The 21,549-nt window shown below is 38.4% G+C and overlaps 1 protein-coding gene across 9 annotated transcripts in view; it reads left to right on the top strand.

The window, feature by feature from the left end:
- The window catches only part of Dennd1a (DENN domain containing 1A), a 453,328-nt gene that overhangs the window by 130,898 nt on the left and 300,881 nt on the right, over positions 1-21,549 (top strand). For 6 of the 9 annotated variants that reach the window (XM_048342167.1, XM_048342121.1, XM_048342131.1 and 3 more), the window contains one exon: positions 6,984-7,103. The exons of the other annotated variants lie outside the window; for them this stretch is intronic. In XM_048342167.1, coding sequence (XP_048198124.1) covers positions 6,984-7,103 — 120 coding nt within the window. The remainder of the gene's footprint in view (positions 1-6,983; positions 7,104-21,549) is intronic. 9 annotated transcript variants of the gene reach the window in all.

Raw genomic sequence — 21,549 nt, 5'->3', positions numbered from 1 at the left:
TAAATAGGGGGAGAAAATGTTTTATTTCCACCTATTGATTTTTATAATTGCATAACAATGATGTTTTTGCTGTGTACCTACTATATACTGTTACTTTATGCACATTATTTTTTTCATACTTATTTATTGTCAAAGTGTTGTACAGAGAAGTTACAGTTTCATACCTTAGGCCTTGGGTACATTTCTTGTACTGTTTGTTACCCCCACCCTCATTCCTCCCTCCCACTCCCCCCTTTTGTTCTCCCCCTCTTGAGTTGTTCAGTTGGTTTACACCAAATGTTTTTGCAAGTATTGCTTTTGGAGTCGTTTGTCTTTTTTTTTCCCCGTTTGTCTTTTTATCCTTTGTTTCTCGAGTTTGATATTCCCTTTCAACTTTCCTATTTCTAATACCAGTATATACAGTATCCAGTATACACATTATTTTTATTCCTCAAACCACTCTCTAGAGTAATTTTTTTAAGAGAAGAGATTAGAAAAGCATAATAACTTGTCTATGCTCACATAATTAATGTCGTATATCTGGGGTCTAATATAGTTTAGACTTATTGCTGCTTCTTTTCGCATCACTGCCTCAGTCGAATCCTGTAAATCCTAATCTTCCTCCATTCTAAAAACAATTTCCAATTTCCAGCTCTTCATTTCCACTCAATTACATCTAATTCGTACTTCTTGAAAGAGTTATTGTCACATTTCAGTTTATTCCTCCCTGCCTTTTCAGTCTTATCTCTTGCTTCTGTTGTCAACTAGATCTGCTCCTATCAAAGTCAACTGCATCCCTGCATTGTTCAATGCAATAGATGTCTTTTCTCATCTTGATGCATCAGCACAGTTGACATCTCTTTCCTGTTTGTTCTTTCTCTGGTTCTGTTTTTCTTTGATGATCACCTGCACTCATCCTCTCACTTGGTGTTTCTGTGAATGAGCAAATGAGTGCTGAATGCTCTCCTGTTTTTCCCTAAAGTGATCTCATTTTTACCACTCTGATAAATACCATGTTTGTGTAGATGACTTCAAAATTTATAGCTGCAAACAAATGTTTCTTCTTCTGATTTCCTAACTTGTACAATCAACTCTGTACTTGAGATTTCAATTTAAATGTTTAACAGGCTTCTCAGACAGGAGTACTTGACTATCTCATCTAAACTTCTTAAGTCCTTCCTGTTAGCAGATGTTCGTCTGCTCTCCTTGCGGGTGCTTCCATCTCTACCTCCCAGTTCTTAATCTGCAAGTCTGTTGTTACTTATTCCTGCTGTCCAAAACTTGAACTATTTACTCTCCTCCATCCCTGATCTCACCTGCAATACTGCAGTAGCCTCTTGATCATTTCCTGTGCTCCTACCTTACCTTCTTTCAAATTATTCTCCACGCGAATCAGATCAAATGTTTGAAACTATGAGCCTGATTATGCTTTTCTCTTGATTAAAGCCAGTCAGTGGATTTTCTAAACTATATTAGACCCCAGATATACTACGTTAATTATGTGCACATAGACAGGTTTTTATACTTTTCTAATCTCTTCTGTTAAAAATTACTTTAGAGAGTGGTTTGAGGGATAAAAATAATGTGTGTAAAGTAACAGTATATAGTAGGTACACAACAAAAACATCATTATTTTCTCCACCCCCATCCCCAAGTTACAATTCTTAACGAGGTATCCTGTGTGATCTGATGGCTTAACTTTATATGGCTTACTTTTTTGTTGTTATTTCAAGACCTGGACTTGAACTTGGTATCTGACACTTTGCTCATTGGCTGGCACTGTATAAGCTGAGCCACGCCTCCATCCCTCCTATGTAGCTCACTTTATGTGATACTGCTATGCACTGTGGGGTAGCATCTGTGCTTCAGCTGTACCTATCTTTTTCATTTAGTGAACATGTTTGGTCTTTCCAGCCTACAGAATCTTTGCAAAGCTTTTCTCTGTGCCTGGAACGCCTGGTCCTTTGCTCCTTCATCCCATCCTTTAGGCTTCTTCCCATCCTTTAGGTCGAGATTGTTGTCATTCCTGCGAAACTATCTCTGATCACATTATCTCAGTCAGGCTTCTTTTGTTTATGTCTTGGTGCTTTTTTGGTTTCATAATACTATCACAGTCTGAGTTTGGTATATTTGTGATTCCTCTCCAACTAGATAGTGAACATTACAAGGGCAAACATTGCATATCCAGCACTTGTTACAGTACTTGTATAATTGGAGCTCAGTTTGCAAAATGGTTAAACTTAATGTGAGACTGACATGTAAGATTTCATTTCTTACTAGAAGACTAGACCCAAACTGCCTATCCACATATGTCATGCTGTTCATACAGTGGACCTGTAAACAACTTCAAGACTAAGCTGGATGCTGTGGGGTAGCTTTCAGTAGCAAACAGACATATTTGAGGCAGCATGAAGCTTAGACTTGGTTTGAGTAGTTATTCCTTTTTGGCCTTATATTCCATATTTGCTTAACTAAGCATGGGAAAAACATCTAAGAGTGATCTGTACTGGAACCTGATCAGTTGGTTGATTTCTGGTGATACTCAAATTTGATTTCAGTAGCTTTGCAAGAAGTATAATCCATTTGCTGAGACAGCCATCTGCATTCTTCACATACTTCAGCTCCTTACACTGAGGTGAAACTTCTTAGGGAAGTTTCCTTTTGGGTTTAGTGCAACATGGTGTAAGGAAAGTCACTGAACTAAAGGTTTGTTTGTGTTTTTGTCCTAGTACTAATTACTTTGGAAAACAAAACCGCAACTCTCAAATTTCCTATCTATGAAAAAAGGGAATTGGTTGAGATGGTTCCTAAAATTCCTTTTTATTTAATCATTATAGAATCTCTGATTCCTGTAGAAATTATGGATGCTGATATCATAAAAACTACAGTCTTTAAGGAAGCAGACTCTTTCCCTTGTCATTTTATGGGATATAGTACACTCTCCCATAGACTAGTACCTCAGCAGGTGGGTAAAGAATGACAAATTCCTTGGAGATTCAGGGCCCTTCAAGTTAACCTTTGTTTTACTGCCCCTGTCAGACTTGGTTTATTAAAAAATGGCCAAGATGGGCTGGAAATGTTGTTTAGTGGTAAAGTGCTTGCATGCAGGAAGCCCTGAGTTCGGTTCCTCAGCACCACATAAACAGAAAAAGCCAGAGGTGGCGCTGTGGCTCTAGTGGTGGAGTGCTAGCCTTGAGCAAAAAGAAGCCAGGGACAGTGCTCAGTCCCTGAGTTTAAGCCCCAGGAAAAAAAAGACCAAGAGAAGGTATTTGAGAGTCAATTGATTTTGTGTTTTTGATGACTTGTTCTTCAAGGGAAGTCAGTTGAGAATAAGAAGTGCTTTCTAGGGGCATTAGTGGCTCATGCCTGTAATCCTAACCACTCAGAAGGCTGAGATCTGGGGATTGTGGTTCAAAGCCAGCCTGGGCAGGAAAGTCTATGAGATTCTTTTCTCCAATTAACCACCAGAAAACCAGAAGTGGTGCTGGGTCTCGAAGTGGTAGAGTGCTAGCCTTGAGTGCAAAAGCTCAGGATAGCACCCAGACCCCAAGTTCAAGCCTTACAGCCAACAACAATGACAAAAGAAGTTGTTTTCTAAACTGTGGCTTTGCCCCTACTCCCCAAGACTTTCACAAATGCCAGTGTAGGATCACTTGGGCTTCCAGAGGACTATCCTTACTGAAAAAAAAATGCATAGATAAGGCATTTGTGGGGACTATAAAACACTACCAGGAAGATTCTATGTAAATGCATGATTTTAACGTGAGTTTTACATTTTTATTTCCTTAGCAATAGCTCACCTACCTTTTATTAATTATTCCTATTGGCCTTCATAATAAATGCTATCCCAAATAACTCCAAATATTTTCCAAATAACTCTTGAGTTGTATGGTATTTTGGATGAAGAAACTAAAGTGCTTATTGGCTTTAAGTAACTTGCTAAGTGAAGGCCTAGTTAGCAGTGACTGAGTCGAGCTTCAAACCTAGTACACAAGTAATGAATTTTTCTTTTAGCCTACAGTGTAGCCAAACACAGTGAAAACTTCTTTTCTTTCCTTTTTCCATTCCGTGTGTGTGTGTGTGTGTGTGTGTGTGTGTGTGTGTGTGTGTGCAAATCTTGGTCTTGAACTCAGAGATCTACTTCTGGCTTTTTGATGGTTAATTGGAGATAAGAGTCTCATGGGCTTGACTGCTCAGTCTCGCTTCAAACTGCAATCCTCAGGTCTTATGCTTTTGAGTAACTAGGATTGTAGATATGAGCCACCAGTACCCAGCAGTTTTCAGCATTTTTAATAGTAATTTAAAGATAGTAGGAAATTAATGACAGCCAATTTACAAGTCATATGTCCTTTTCCTAGGGATCTCGGGTATTTTCTTTTTATCTAGTTCTATCAATACCCTTCTTTTCTAGGATGCTTCTCAGAAGATTTTTCATTTTATGCATTCTAGTGAAATCAAACCTTAAGGTAAAAATAATGAACAGTCATAGTATTATCACATAGTAGTATTTCTCAAGTGATGTTAATTGTGTTAGGCTCATCTAGACCTGTTGCTTTAAATATTTTAATAAAAATGGGTTTTTCCTCTCCCATTTGAGGCCTACTTTCCTCCACATCACTTTAATTATGTGAACTAGAATCCTGTTTCTCACACATCTTCAGTTCTCAACCTTGTTAAAACTAATCATATAATCCCCCTTTAAAACATAGTATTAAATCGCCATAGTAACACAGTATCCAAGCTTTATAGATAAAACATAACAGCCATAAGAAGGTAGCGTTTGGTGTCCCCTTGACAGCTCTATAACTTTTATGGAAATGTGTTCCTTCTCCTGGCTGTGTAAGGTGGAGGGATAGCATTACTTACACCTGCTTTATTACCATGTTGCTTTTAAATTGTCACCTTGTGTTTGTTCACTTTCCTACTTAAATAAGGAGTGTGGAACACTTCTTTCTGAATTATTTTCCTCTCTTAACTACTCTCCAAGGGATGGAAATGTTTCCTTAAAAATAACTAGGTAGAGCCCTTGACCTTTGTATTGGGGTACTTTGACTATCTGTTTACTATTAATTTTCTTATGTGGTTTGTGAAAGAGAGTTTTAGAAAGAAAATCTACCCTTTATTTGAATACTTAATTTATATTATATCCAAAGACTCAATAAGAATCATGGAAAATTCTAGTAGGCCAAGATTTTCATTTCCACCGACAATTCATAAACTAAATTGTAGGTCCTAGCCTCAATATAAATATTTTATATTAATTTGAGTACTTTACCAAACTGAATTTCCTTTAAAAATATAATATATGCAATACTAGTTGATTAATCTCTAGAGTAATTCAATTTCAAATTCTAAAATATCACTGTAACTTTATGTATTAGAATTTGAAATATGGGTAGGTTCCTTTCTTCCTCCCTCCCTCCTTTCCTACTTTCCTCCCTTTCCTTGCTCCCTCTCTCCCTCCCTGCCTCCCTCCCTCCCTCCCTCCTTCTCTTCTTCCCCTCTCCTTTCCTTTCCCTCCTTCCCTCTCTCCCCCCCTTCCTTCTTTCTTTTCTTTCTTTCATACTCTACCACTTGAGCCACAGCACCACTTCCTGCCTTTTCTGTTTATGTGGTATTGAAGAATTGAACCCAGGGCTTCATGCATGCTAGGCAAGCACTCTAACACTAAGCCACATTCTCAGCTGTTTTGTTCTTTTGAAAGGGAATTTCTAGATTAATCTATTTATTTTTATTTAAGCGATTGATTTTTACTAAAATACATCATAATAATGATTTTTAATCGTTTAATAGTTTCATATATTGCTTTTATGTAAACTATAGATAAAAACGATACAAAAAAACAGCACAAGGGGCTAGGAATGTGGCTTAGTGGTAGAGTGCTTGCCTAGCATTCATGAAGCCTTGGGTTCGATTCCTCAGCACCACATAAATGGAAGAAGACAGAAGTGGTGATGTGGCTCAAGAGGTAGAGTGCTAGTGTTAAGCAAAAACGAGCCAGGGACAGTGCTCAGGCCCTGAGTCCAAGCCCCAGGACTGGCCAAAAAAAAAAAAAAGCCAAGCCAACAAAAAAATACCAACTACACAAGAAGGAATATATGATATTATATGCTTTATATTAAAGTCTTTTCCAGAAATGTTTAGCTTTTTAAAAAAATGTCTTTGCCTAAAATTTTTGTTTCTATTTCTAATTATATTGCAATGCTTAATGTTTTGGTACTTCTGCCCTCTCAATTATAAAAAATGTTCAATATAAATTTAGAAATTATGAAAGATTCAGCAATTTAGGAAAGCAATTCCTGCCCTTGCTCTCTTTGCTGTCCAGTTTGAATACCAGCTTGTGTTCTTAGTGACTCTGTCATCTCGATTTATTTTTGGATCTATTTTGTCCTTCAGTATCCTTTCCTATAGCACAGGATCATCACTGAATTTCCTTGATAGTGGTGAGGTAAATGAGATGATGTGTACTTCGAATGCTTTAACCATGGCTGGCACATAGTAGACACTTGAATTATGCTGCTGTTGTAACTATTAGTTTTTAAACGAGAGGGTTTGTCAGGTGTGTGTTTGTCACAACACACTGGTGGAGTGCCACTGGAGTCAGAGCAGGGGCAAAAACGCAGCTTTTGCTGCTTAACTAGCTGACCTTAGGCAATGTCTTTCCTTGTTCTTTCTTTGTATTATGTATGAAGTGGGTAGAATATTCCTTTCAGGACTGGTCCTCAGGACCTGAACTCAGTAAGTGAAAGGTATGAAAACACTAATGAGTTTCATGTTTGGTGATCACCCAAACGGACTGCTTCCTACTTGTCTCTTCCCCTCTCTGTCTCTTTCCTTCTTCCCCCACCCCCATCCTCTTTTCACTGAAATAAAATTTAAACTTATTTATAAAGAATTTCACTTAGAGAGGAAATGTTACCAGTTCAATGACTTGTGGTGATTAGATACTTTATCAAGAAACTTAGTGAGTGTTCATTTCTCTCTTTGTTCTGTCTTTGCTGCAGCCTCACAGTTAGCCAAGTTGGCCAGAACTTCACATTCGTGCTCACTGACATTGACAGCAAACAGAGATTCGGGTTCTGCCGCTTATCTTCAGGAGCCAAGAGCTGCTTCTGTATCTTAAGGTAAGGGAAAAAGGCTTTGGCTATTGGCTGGTTCTACAAAACAATGTCAGTTTTTGTGCTGTTCTTTAATTAAGTTTTCCAGCTGTTCTTTTTTATTGTCCTATCTGCTTCCCATAAGTCACTGCACTTGGGGAGAAGGACTTTACAGTGTTGCTCTTGCACTTGAAGCTCTGCAGATAATTGTATTTATGTATTTGTCTCACATCCCTTGGGTTAGAAGAGCTCGTTGCTCCTGAGTAGTAGAAGATGAGAGTTAGTTTCTCCTCCTGTTATCTGGAGCTGTCAGAAATTAGCCTGTCTGACTTTCCTGTGGACATTTTGTGTATGTAGAGTATGTGTCTAGCTCAAGATGTCTTGCAGATGTTGATTGTAGCCTCCTTGAAGCAGCATCCTTGTCCCCTTTGGGTCAGTGAGTGCATAACTGCTTTCCAACTTGGCCTCAAAAGAGATTGGAAGAAAAAGCAGAGTCCTGTGAGAAAGTTTCCTCAGGTCCTCTGAAATCCCCTTCACACACCAGAGCAATACTTGCTTAATGTTTTGTTTCCTCCTACTAGAGAGGTAAGGCGTTGTTCTGGGGTGGAAGGCTGTGTGGAAATCTGATTTTGGAGCTTCTGGCTCTGTGGGCTCCTGCTGGGCACCTCCTGAGGGGGAGGTAAAGGCATCCCACACGCTTTCCCTGCATCTGCCTTATTTAAGTAGGTGTCAGAGGGGCCTGCCTCCTGTCTCTCTCTGCTCATGTGGAGCAGCCGGACCAGGACAGCAGGGAGGCAGGCGCCCATGACAAAACCCGGGCCTAGGCATGGGCTTGGGGCTGGGGATAAAAGGCCAGACCCTCGGTGGAATCCAGAAAGGGTAGTTCTCTGTTGTACTACTCTATATGCTTGCTTTATCTTAGCAAGAAAAGACTCTTCCTCTAGATCCCCAAATCCACATACCACACAGGACATAAAGTAAGAAGGGCTGACTTGAGAGGTGTCTTTGTTCACTAATGGTCAGTCTAGACTGTGACACATTTGCATTTCTCTATACAAATCTCATCATCATCTTTTCTACACCTAGCATAGCATTTGTAGTCTGAGCCCTGGAGGCCATCTGTGCAGAGCCCACAGGGAGGGGTTGTACTGGCTACCTGGGAGATGAATGTGTTCAGCTGTTCTCATGCACAGCCTGCCCAGGGGAATAGACTTGGATGTCAACAATTACTTACTTTTTGATTTAATACTATCTTTAAGATATTTCTTTTCTTTATGAAGAGAAATTTAACTTCCATTTTTGGCTGTTACACTTCAGTCTTGACCATAACACTGCATATTTATGTTGTTGCTTTGAAGGAGGGTACAATTTTACCCTAGCTCTTGAAGGCTGTGGGAAATTTGATTTCAGTATTATTTGGGGTTACTGTTTCTTTTTTTTTTTCTTCAAATTTTTATTATCAAACTGATGTACAGAGAGGTTACAGTTTGTTACGTTAGGCATTGGATACATTTCTTGTACTGTTTATTACCTTGTCCCTCATACCCCCCTCCCTCCTCCCCCTTTCCCTTTCCCCCATGAGGTGTTCAGTTCACTTACACCAAACAGTTTTGCAAGTATTGCTTTTGTAGTTGTTTGTCTTTTTTTTACCCTGTGTCTCTCAATTTTGGTATTCCCTTTCAATTTCCTAATTCTAATACCAGTATACACGGTTTCCAATATACTCAGATAAAATTACAGAGATAGTGTAGGTACAACCACAGGAAGGTGATACAAGAACATCATCGATAATAGAAGCTGTTTCTTTATTTCTAAACTGGAGTGCATGTCTGTGTGTATGTAAGTGCTCAGCAATGGCCCTGTAACATCATTCAGAAAGTTTCTGAGAGTGGAAGTTTTATTTAAAATTTTAAATTTAGGGGCCGAGAATGTGGCTTAGAGGTAGAGTGCTTGCCTAGCATGCATGAAACCCTGGGTTCGATTCCTCAGCACCACATAAACAGAAAAAGCTGGAAGTGGCTCTGTGGCTCAAGAGGTAGAGTGCTAACCTTGAACAAAAGGAAGCCAGGGACAGTGCTCAGGCCCTGAGTTAAGCCCCAGGACTGACAAAAATAAATAAATAAATAAATAAATAAATAAATAAATAAATAAATAAAATTAATAGACCAAGGGGAAGCTTTGTGGTAGGGTATGTACTTAGCATGCTTAAGGACTTGGTGATCTTCAACACCACCAAAAATCCAGTTAACAAATATAAAATTGTCTTCTTCTGATTCTGGTGTTTGATTTTGTATCCCTGTTCAGGTCATGGATTTTGTATTGGTATGAAGCCAGTTAAGCAGCCTTTGTGCTCTCATCATTTAGAATGCATTGGTATGTCTTCTCTCTGTTACACCAGAGCAAAATTTGATGGGTCAATTCAAATGTTTGTCAGCCCTTAACTGAATGGCTACTATTAGCTAGCCCTGCTCTTGAAGAGTTTCCAGACTAGTTGGTGAGTTAGATACACACACAACAGTGTTACTATATATAATACATGGGATGATGGCCAAGGTATAGTATCTTCTTACTGTTGACTTTCTAGTGCCCTAGGATAATGACAGTGATAGTTAAAAATAGTCTTATATGAATTCTGGAACACACATTTTATGGATAGTTAACATAAAGAGGAAATTCTCTATCTTAACCCAACTTAACATACATGTGGCAATGCCTCTGTTTGGTTTAGAAACACTACTAGATTGAGAATAGCATATACATGAAATGGTCTACTGTTGGTTGAATGTTCAGTGTTGAATGGAGAGCTCCGCCTAGATATTAGAGGTGCCGTTTGTTGCTGGTTAGGTTATTAATATTATCCCATTTGCTACTTAATCTCCATTCTTTCTTCAGATGCTTTTTCTCTTGTGTTTTCAGATCCATTCACCCTTTATAGTGAGCCTAGTGCTGCAACTCAGATCTGCACATAAGCCACCTCTTCTTTTGCTTTCTACCCTTCTCATGAAAGATGTCACAACCAACAGTGGCATCTGTACAGACATAACCTTTAATGTTCCCAAATTTACCTTTTTAGGATCTATTCCTCCATGCCTGATCTCCCAAATTCATATACTTTGTGGCCTAGGTGAGCCATTCTCTGTACCTTTTCTGCCTTCCTACATTGGCTTGTCTTTCCAAAGTAGTCCTCCGTAGACAGAAATCATCAGTCTTTTTTGTAGACATGCCTAGCATACTTTGCAAACCTTAGTTATTCACTTATACTCTTGATCTAACTTTGTTTTTCTCATTTTAGACAGTTAGCCTTTGTAGGTAAAGCCGGTGTCTTCCTATCTTTAGCATGTTGTCTTGCTTGACCAAGATATTGTGTTCCTGATGTTGAGAGAAAGGTAGATGCGTCGGCTTTGAATGAGAGAAGGATAGCTATTATGGGATGTAAGTTCAAAGAGAACAATAAAGTACAGAAGGATGGTCTGTATTAAGCTCATTTCAAACAGTTAACAACTGTACCTTTCAATCTCTGAGGGGAGGTCCAATGTAAAGTGATAGTCATTATGTCCATAAAGGACTAGGTCATCTATATTACAAAATTTAAACTTAATTTCATGATCAAAGATTCTTAGACACCCTTTATACCATATAGCTTGCTAAATTTATATTTTCTATTCTCCCCATTAAAATGTAAGCTCCACGAAGGCTGAGAAGTTAGGTTTTTCTCTTTTGAGACAAAGTCATACTATGTACCCCAGGTGGACCTTTATCTTTTCATCCTTGAGTAATCCCAAGAGCTGAGATTGCAAGAATACATCATCATACTAGACTCAAAGCTGAGGACTGCACCGTCCTTAAAGACTATCAGAGAATATCTGGCACATTATAGGCACTTGGTAATTAATACTAGCTTTATGAAGGAATGAATCCCTGAGAAATAAGCATGCGTTTATTTAAACCAAAAAATTTGAATGAGGTTGAACTCTTGTCATTAGCGAACCTTGAAAGAAATGTTGTACTAGAGTGTAATAAGTACATTCTGTTAACCCAAATACCACTATAAAGTCAAATGCATTATTTCCTACCATACTGACTCATTCCCATCATTAAAAGATCTTGCTTTTCTTTAAGATTCACTATGATATTATTAATTAGTGAGTTTCTGAATGGTAATTAATACTAAATTTATAACACTAAGTAGAAGAATAGTTATGAGTAGGCTAGTCATTCTTCATTGTAAAATCAGGAGAGCGAGACTATTTTAACAGTTTTAGCTTATACCATCTGAGTCTGATATATTATACACGTTGATCTTAGTAATCTTGCACTGTTATAGAACCACATGACTTAGAACTGAGATTTTTTTCACGGCTTCCAATTTGCCCAAATGGCATAGCATTCCTTGAGTGCAAAAGTATAATGAAATATGCTATTCCAGGTGAACTTTAGGTTTTGGGTCAACAGAAAGTGCATGAGATTTCAACATCATAAAGTTGTTCACGAGTTAAAAGAGATATACATAGTTGAATTTCTTTGGCCTTTAGAAAAGAATTTTAAAGATAGTTATGTCGTATAATTTTGCTCATTATCTATATGGATCTTAGTTAATCTCTTGAGAAAACTTGAGCAACTATTCTTACACTCATAACTTTTCAGAACCTATTGTGCATTTTGGGAAGAAATAATTTTTCTTATCAAGATGTTATTTTTTTAATCATTTTTGTTGTTGTTGTTGTTTCTTTGGCCAGTCCTGGGGCTTGAACTTAGGACTTGAGCACTGTCCATGGCTTCGTTTTGCTCAAGGTTAGCACTCTGCCAACTTGAGCCACAGCGCCACTTCTGGCCTTTACTATATATCTGGTGCTGAGGAATCGAACCTAGGGCTTCATGTATATGAGGCAAGCATTCTTGCCACTAGGCCATATTCCCAGCATCCTCAAGATGTTACTTAAAATTCTTTCAGCTTATAACTTTTTTTGGTTATCCATAGATTTGAACCCAGGGCCTTATACTAGTTTAACTTCATTTTTTTTTTATTCCATTAAAAAGTGTCTGAGTAGCTACTGTGTACCTGTAATGAGCACTATACAAATAACACTTGGTCTTTGGTTTTATCTTAAGTTCTTCCCCTCCCTCCTTTCTTTCCTCCCATCCTCCAGTGCCGCTCCTGGGGCTTGAACTTATAGGCTGGACACTGCTTGTTTGTTTTTTTTTTTGTTGCCAGTCCTGGGGCGTGGACTCAGGGCTTGCGCACTGTCCCTGGCTTCTTTTTGCTCAAGGCTAGCACTCTGCCACTTGAGCCACAGCACCACGTCTGGCTTTTATCTATATATGTGGTGCTGAGGAATCGAACCCAGGGCTTCATGTACACAAGGCGAGCACTTTACCACTAGGCCATCTTCCCAGCCCTAGGCTGGACACTGTCTCTGAGCTTTTTTTGCTCAGCTTAGTACTCTATTGCTTGAGCCACAGCTCCGCTTCCATTATACTTAATTCCTATACTTAATTTGAGATAAGAATGTTATGGACTTTGCTGCCCTGCTGGCTTTGAACCATGATCCTGAGATCTCAGCCTCCTGCTTAGTTAGGATTACAGGCATGGGCCACCAGTGCTCAGCTTTCAACTCTTCTTAATATACACAAAGAGGATAGGAACCACTGGGGATACACACAAAGATTTATCTTCAATGCCCCATTTGAAAACCTTTCAGGTTTCATATTCAAAGGAATTTTTTGGCAAGCTGAAGTTGATATCACAAAATAAAAATAAAAAGTATTTTTTCATCATTTACCAAATCTAAAACAGAGTGTGCATCTGGATACACAGTCCTAAAATGGACTTTTAAGTCCTCAACTTCATTTATTTATTTGTTTGTTTAAAGCCATGTTCTGGGCTCCTGTTATGAGTTGTTGTTCCTCATTCTGTGCTAGTTGTCATAAGGCATATAAATGCAATTGGTGCATAGTGAGAATCTTCCTTTTCTAGCCCCTTCTGACCTAATGGCAGGAACTACCTTTGCATCCTCTTTTTATAGCGAAAATGATACTTATTTTAACTGTAAACACAGAAAAGATCAGTTACACATAGAAATAATGATCTTGAGCTAAAGAACTTGTTGGCTTCCTTTTCTAGCTGCTCCAGTGTTTTTTAAAACAACACATACAGTTCAAGAGAAATTCACAAGACTCCATTTCCTCCAGCAGGTGCGGTGGCAGAAACCCCTTTGGATTGTATGTGAGCTGCTTACGTTTAAAATAAAAGTGAGGGGTTGGAGAGGGAGTTGGAAAGGAAGGCTATGGGGACAACTCCCAGACTGTTACCTTGAAAGCAGGTGCTGCTGAAATATTCCAGAACCAGATGGAATCTTCTATTCTGGTTTTAAGCTATTTATGGTTGTCTCGCCCGAGGGCACCCTGCTATACAAAACTGCACAGCCTGATGTTTGAGAGCAGTTTGAGCATCAAAGCTGGGGCTCCTCAGGGAGAAATCAGCTTTCCTTCACAGCACCCTGAAGGCCCCTCTGGAAACCTGGATCTTTTAGTGTACTGAATGGAGGACTTTTTCTGCCTTTCCAGCGCTTCTCTCTCTCTGCAGCTGTCTGATGTCTTTTTAATTCTTTCTCTTAAAAATAAGATGGGCACTATATCCCTCTTACTGTCTGGATGGCCAGTTAAGAGGAGATCATGTTGCTGTGGCCCTGGCCTGCTGTATTTTCACACATTGTGGGTCCTGGGATATGGTTTCTGTCAGAAGCCAAACACATGGGATGGTCTGAGATGACTCTGGTTTTGTAGGCCAAGGCCTTTTCTGAGGCCCTCAGGATTTTAAAATGCTACTTTGGAGAGGGGAGGGGTGGTACTTTTAAGATGATCATTTTGTGGAAAAATTATAATTTTTTTCTTTTTTTTGGCCAGTCCTGGGGCTTGGCACTGAGGGCCTGAGCACTGCCTCTGGCTTCTTTTTGCTCAAGACTAGCATAGCACTCTACTTCTTGAGCCACAGCTCCACTTCTGCCTTTTTCTGTTAATGTGGTGCCGAGGAATCAAACCCAGGGCTTCATGCATGCTAGGCAAGCACTCTACCACTGAGCCACATTCACAGCCCCTGTAATTTTTTTCCTTTAATTTAAAAATGTAATGGTTGAGGAATAATGCACATTTCATTGTCATACAGATGTCTTCATGCTTAGAAAAGCAATTCTCTGGGGGAACCACAATCAACCATAATAACAAATAGTACAATTTAAAGAAAATCACCCTTGAAGTGACAAAAAGAAAATAAATACATTTGACTCTCCTCTCCCAGTTAGCCTACTGATAAAGATGGGTTTGAGTTTTGAGAGAATGGGCCTTCAGAAGGACAGGTGTGTCTTCTGCAGTAGCAGAAACTCACGGGCACTGGTGGCCAGCTTCAGACCATCTGCTGTGGGAGAGAGCTCCTGGGCTCCTCCTCCTCCTTTTCAGAGGAGCAGTCTTCTCCCTAGTGACCTGAGTCTAGAGTGGTAGGGGCATTTAAAACTCTTAAGATGTGCGCTAACAGACATTTTCCAGTTTGAGACCAAACAAGTAGAACTAAATGAGAAGTATATTATTTCCATGCTCTGGTTTTTGGAAGCATTTCCTTTTATTAATGCTCATAAAACTTCTTAGTATAGGGCAGCAAATGGTACCACCTTCAGAACTTTAGGAGGACACTTTTGATTTCCTTCCCCTGTATTTACACCTCATTCACCTTGCTACTTCTAATGATTGCTGCTGATGGCTAATATTCTTAAGTCATTTTGGAATTTGGACTACTTACTACAGAATGAATATGCAATGGTATAGGAAGGAGCTAGCATGAATCAGTGTTCATTTAATATGCTTGGTGGTTTGTGGAATTCCCACAGAGCAACCTTATGAAATAACTTTATATTATAAAGATACGAGAATACATACATGTGAACAGCCCAAGATCTCATAGGGGAAAGTAAAGGCATGTAGTTTTGGAATCCAAAGTCAAATTCAAAGTGTATACTTTCATTATCTTCCTGCTATCACATACTTCATAAAGTTGTTTATTTCTCTCTCAGTCTCTCAGTCTCTCTCTCTCTATATATATGTACATACATATACACACACATATATATGTATATAAAGACTATATATTATAGCCTTTGCAGAAAGAGCTCAGAGGTGAGCTTAATGAATGCTCCGAAATAATGTGCTATGGTCTATCCTCGTTTAAGAAACTGTGACTAAAATGCATGTGCTCATAACCTGACTTCTGGAATTGAAATCCATTTGTACAACTACTTAATGAGTGATGAAAATGAATCCAAAAGATTTTTGACTCAAGTTCTTGATCTGGGGACTGTAGTAGTTTTCTGATACCTAATCACAGGTATGGTTCATGGTACAGCAATGCTCTTCCAACTCAGGAGAATGAGCTATAAGGCCACCTGGAGCTTTTGTTTTTTGCCTAGTAGCCCCCAGTCAGTCCAAGTAGTTATATTCCCTTTTGGTGAGCTTCCTTGGAACCTATGTATATAATCTTGGGTTCCAAGATCCAGGCTGGTGGCATGGCTCATATGGTAGAATGCCTGCCTAGCAAGTGTGAGGTCCTGAGTTCAAAGCCCAGTACCACAATAAAAGATAAAACATTAAATATGTCAGTGAAAGAAAGAAACAAGGAAAATAGAATATTAATTCTGTTTGAATCGGATGCAGGAAATGTTTGAATAGAAAATCAGTAAAACTGTGCCTGCTTTTGGTGTCTTGAGAATTATACACAAGGGACCCATTGGGGAGACAGAAAAACACTCTGCAGAAGAGGCCACTTGGGGCTTTTGGTTAAGTTTAAGTGTCAACAGGTTTTCTTGGACTTGCCTACCAGTCCACCACTTTCCTTCAACAGCTACTACAAGCATGGGCCATTTATTTGAACCGTATCTTTGTACTTCACTGGTCATAGGTAAAAAGAAAATTACTCCAAATATATCCCACATCTAAAACTGCCTTCTGAATTTTAGCTTCTCTCTTACTTTAAAAGCAAGATAAGTTGGGCATTGGTAGCTCATACTGTAATCCTAGCTACTCAAGAAGCTGAGATAAGAGGATAGCAGGTTGAAGCTAGCAGGAAAGTCTATGCAACTCTATTTTTTTTTAAAAACAAAATTCACATTTTATTTAGATTGAAATAAACTATACAAAATTGATTTTTTTTTTACCAACAATAACAGCAATCTTTTCTCTATTATTTCTACATAAGCCACAAAATGTTTTTTTGTTTTTTGTTTTGGCTTTTCCTGTAAATCAAGACAATGCATTCATCACTGAAAAAGACCGAAGGAAATAGAAAAGTCACTTGCTTGTGTAGCTGGCCTAGGATTCTGCCTTGACTATGAAGCAGTGTTTAACATTTACCTGCTGAAAAGCTTATAAAAATGGAGGCTTAGCAAAGGAATGTAAACAGCAACAATGGGATGTAAGGTAGCAAGGGCAAGCTCTTCCATTCAAACTCAACTGTGGCTTGTTCCTATGAGTTCCTTTGAACCACAACTCTTATTTCCACTAGTACTACTCAAAAAGCCGAAAATGGAGCTGCAGCTCTGGTGGTAGAGCGCTATCCTTGAACAAAAAGAAGCTTAGAAACAGCACCCAGGCTCTAAGTTCAAGCCCCACAATTGACACTAAAAATACAATAAATAGAAAAGCAAGATAGTTTTGTGAATATAAATGGAGTCTGAATTTAGATTGTGAGGCCCTATCAGCAACTGGTTTGAGAAGCAACAGGAAGCCTAACAATTCTCCCTCCTAGAAGACTAAAGTGATATTGTACTTCTATTCCAACAACAACAAAAAAATCATTTCACTATCTGAAATTTGGAGATCCCCTAATTCTAACCTTAAACTGTGAGCCCCTATTTTTAAAATGCTATTATTTTTGAGATTATTAAAGAAAATTTTAAAACTGCAGAATAAAGAAGATTTTATCATCCATTCTTTTTTTTTTTTTTTGGCCAGTCCTGGGCCTTGGACTCAGGGCCTGAGCACTGTCCCTGGCTTCTTCCCGCTCAAGGCTAGCACTCTGCCACTTGAGCCACAGCGCCGCTTCTGGCCGTTTTCTGTATATGTGGTGCTGGGGAATCGAACCTAGGGCCTCGTGTATCCGAGGCAGGCACTCTTGCCACTAGGCTATATCCCAGCCTTTATCATCCATTCTAATAATGACAACTGGTGTTTCATTCTTTGAATTGGGATTATGCTGCAGGTACAGTTGTTTTGAGACTTTTCACTTATTAAAATATGAGCATCAGCCAGGTACTGGTGCAGCTCATGTCTGTAATCCTACCTATTCAGGAGGCTGAGATCTGAGGATTGAGATTCAAAGGCAACCTAGGCAGGAAAGTTCTTGAGTCTCTTACCTGTAATTTAACTGCCAGAAAACTAGAAGTGGAATTGTGGCAGTAGTCTTGAGCAAAAAAGCCCAGGGACAGCAACCCTGTCTGTATTCAAGCCCCAAGACTGACCCCCAAGACTGACTGAATCTATCTACCATTAAGTATTTTTGACTTTGTAATTTATTTGTGCAAAGTTGATTTATAAGGGTATAAGCTCTAATTAATAAAAACAAAACCCATTTCTTGCTGAGCCATAGTCTGTTTGAAATTACAATTGCAATGCTATTTGTTACTCAAGTAATTATTTTTATTTTTTTTAAGAAAAAAATATTTTTTGTCTTCATGTATGAGCTAACACCTAATTCTCGAAAATAAAAAATTGTTATAGCTGGGTGCCAGTGGCTCAAGCCTGTAATCCTAACTACTCAGAAGGCTGAGATCTGAGGATCATGATTTGAAGCTAGCCTGGGCAGGAAAGCCTATGAGACTTACTCTTATTGCCAATAAATGATTCGGAAAAAGCCAGAAGTGGCATTCTGGCTCAGTGTTAGAGTGCTAGTCTTGATCACAAAGAGGCTAAGGGACAGGGCCCAGAGTTCAAGTCCCAGGACCAATCCAACCTCCCCGCCCCTCGCCAAACCCCAAAAGAATTGTTATTAGCTTTTGAAATAAATGAACACAGAACTGTGGAAATGGTATAGAAAGTCTTAGAAATAAGGTGTTTTGTTTCCTGTTTCTTTTCATGTTTCTCTTGGTGGATTTACACCTTTAAAGTAGATAGTCCTTTCTGTTAGCATGAGTTGTACTATGCAATGAAAAATGTAATATAACTTTTATAGTTGACAATCTAATTTTGATTTTGTAATATATTCTGCATGAAAAATTTTAAACTTTATGTCAAAAGCATAGAACCTTAAAGTATTTTATAGACAAAAACGAAATCTTACCTTGTAGTATGTAATGGGAATTGAATAGGTTTCTATTTCCTATTCATGGGACTTGAAACTACCAGTAATCTTAGGCAAAACTAAGGATAATTGTTGTCCTTTAACTCAATTCACTACCACATGGAGGTTTCTAATCCCTTATCTATAATACCAAGCAATATTTATTACAAAATTAATTCAGAGAGCCATCATTTGTGGTTTCTAATCCATTTTATTTCAGATGCCTTTGAAGTGAAGTAGGTGGAGCTTTGTATATGGGGTTAATTGTCCCATTGTTCATTCATTCAGCCTGGTATTTTAACTAGCTCTTTATGTGTATTAATGAGCTCAAAATGCAGCAAAAGTGCCTGGCTCTAAAAATCTTGACATTTTTAAAACAACTTTTTTTAAAAGTGTGGTAGGAAAAGAAGTTGGGTGAAATTTCGTGTTTTGCTATCTGAGTTCTTGCAATGAGTGATTTTCTTCTTTTCTCCCCCTCCTACCCTCTTTTGCTTCTTGTCCCATAGGAAAACAACTCTTTAGGAGGTTAAAAAAAAAAATAAGGAGCTCTGCAAATAAAAACAACTCTAAACTAAAAAATGACCCTGAAGAATGTGTATACTAATTTCTACTGAGCTGGGATATTTTGCTGTCATGCCTGTACATTTTAATTTGTATTTTCTCTTTTTTTTGTAATTATATGAAAATAAGCTTTAAAATGTTAAATGCCAATCATCCTTGTTGTATAAAAATAACCATTATCTCCTGACCATTAGAGACAGTTTGTTTTTAATACAAAAATTATTTTGTATTAAAATTTTTCAATGATTATAGTTTTAGATATTTTTATTTGAAAGAGTTTAACTTTTAGGGATCCTTCTGAACTTATCCTTTCATCAGATTTAGTACTTGTATTATAAAACAAAGAATGTTGGTGTTATTCTTTGATTTTTTTTGTTGTTGTTGTTGTTATAGCTTTTTAACAATAGGATCTAAGCCTGGGGAGGTGGCTCCCTAGTAGTGTGCTTGCCTGGCATGCATAAAGCTTTAGGTTTGATCTGTAGCATGGCAATGTATGTTTAGCCATTTTTTGCCCTTTAATCTGTTATTTCTGTGGCAAATCAAGATAATACTAATTCAGAATATTGCTCTAAATATTTAATAAAATAAGCCTGATACTAGTGGCTTACTTTAGTAATCCCAGCTACATAGGAAGTTGGGATTGCAGAATTGAGTTTTGAAGCAAACCCAGGTAGAGAAGTCTGTGAGACTCAATCTCCAATTAACCAGAAAAGTGCCAGGCTGTAGTTAGGTTTAAGTGGTAGAGCACCAGGGGTGAGCAAGCAAGGCAAACAACAGTGCAAAGCTCTGAGTCCAAGTCCTCAGCACTGGCACACCTTGAAAAAAAAGATTAAATAAAATAGTGCTTGATTAAAAGTTTTTTTTAATTTTATTTTATTTAATAGGTACATGTTTAATTTACCTTGTGTCTTTAGTGAGTTGTGAAATAGAACCTATAAACAGAAAAGAGCATTGACTTTAAATATGCACACATATAGACATACACACACAGAAGCATGTGAATAAACAGCAAAAACCCATATAATCACCATGTAAATTAAAAAATTGCTAGGACCCCAATATTTTTTTTTTTTAATTTTTATTTTTGGCCACTCCTGGGCCTTGGACTCAGGGCCTGAGCACTGTCCCTGGCTTCTTCCCGCTCAAGGCTAGCACTCCACCACTTGAGCCACAGCGCCGCTTCTGGCCGTTTTCTGTATATGTGGTGCTGGGGAATCGAACCTAGGGCCTCGTGTATCCAAGGCAGGCACTCTTGCCACTAGGCTATATCCCCAGCCCCCAACATTATTTTTTCACATATGAATGCATTCCTAAATCATACAGTTTAAAAAATGTCTGTGTGAGTTGTATTGCACAATCTGGAATAGTCATTTTAATAAATGGCCCCATTTCTTTTGCTTAACCTTTTTCATCCTTGCTGTTTCTTGTAGTTTTCTATGTAGTGTTCTGTGTTGTGTGATCATACTACTATTTGTACATTCAGCCGTAGGTGGCAGTTTATACTGTTTCCACTTCTTGGTTTTCATGAACATTCACAAATGCCTATCCTGGTGCTCATAGACTCAAGCTGCTCATCTGTATATACCTGGATATGCAATACATATGACCTAGGGCAGGTATTCTTCAGGTTCATTGGAATGTATTTAGCCAAATTGTTTTCAAAGAGTTGATGACATTTTGTAATTCTGCTAGCTGTGTATTAGCATTCCATGGTGTCACACTGCCACCACTTGCTCCTTTTTTGGGGGGGTCTTTGTCTCAAGATTAGACCTCAGCACTCATGCGTTATTGTTAAACCACACCTCCAGCCTGGTATTTTGCCAGCTATTTTAGAGATAGAGTCTTGCAGAATTTGCTGCCCAGCAATGGCCTCAAACTGTCATTCCCTGGATCTCAGCCTACTAAGTAGCTAAGATTACTGGTACAAGCCACTGGTGCCTGGTAACTACTTGCTTTTTAATGATGAGATACTAGTATATAATTCTCATAAGCCATGAGATCTGGTATTGTTCTATACGTCTCCAAAGATTAATGTGGTCTCAGTGTCTGCAGTAGGCACAGTTGCATATCATGGCATAAAAAGTATGGTTTCTGGTCAAAATAGGGCTTGCACCTCAGCTTTCCTGATTGGAAAGCATGCTCTTAGGCTCTCTGCTTCCTCTTTCAGAGGCTTGATTTTCTTATATCTGTGTGTTTGAGGGTTAGAGCTAATATAGATAAGGGATCATGGCAAGGTAGCTATTGGCACTTCATGACATAATAAGAGTGGCTAGTAGAAAGAATAGACCAGTTATTACATGGCATCTCATAAATGAGACTCTTGGACATTTATGCAACTAAATATACATGAGCTTTGGTCCTATCAGGTTTATGATGACATTTAGCAGCACTTACATAACTATGGTCCTTAGTGTATAAACTGGTCCAACATTCATGGTAAAGAATTGCCAATCTATATTGAGTAACTTTAAAGTTATTTCCACTTTTGAGTATAATGCAGTATGAGAAAATCTCAAAAACATATGTATTCAAAGATACATGAATGATAATTTTTTTTTTTTTTTTTTTTTTTTTTTTTTGCCAGTCCTAGGGCTT

The sequence above is a fragment of the Perognathus longimembris genome, chromosome 1 (genome assembly GCF_023159225.1).
Source record: "Perognathus longimembris pacificus isolate PPM17 chromosome 1, ASM2315922v1, whole genome shotgun sequence".
Classification (NCBI taxonomy): Eukaryota; Metazoa; Chordata; class Mammalia; order Rodentia; family Heteromyidae; genus Perognathus; species Perognathus longimembris.
The sequence above is the reverse complement of the archived record's forward strand: the minus strand, read 5'-3'. Positions and strand labels throughout refer to the sequence as shown.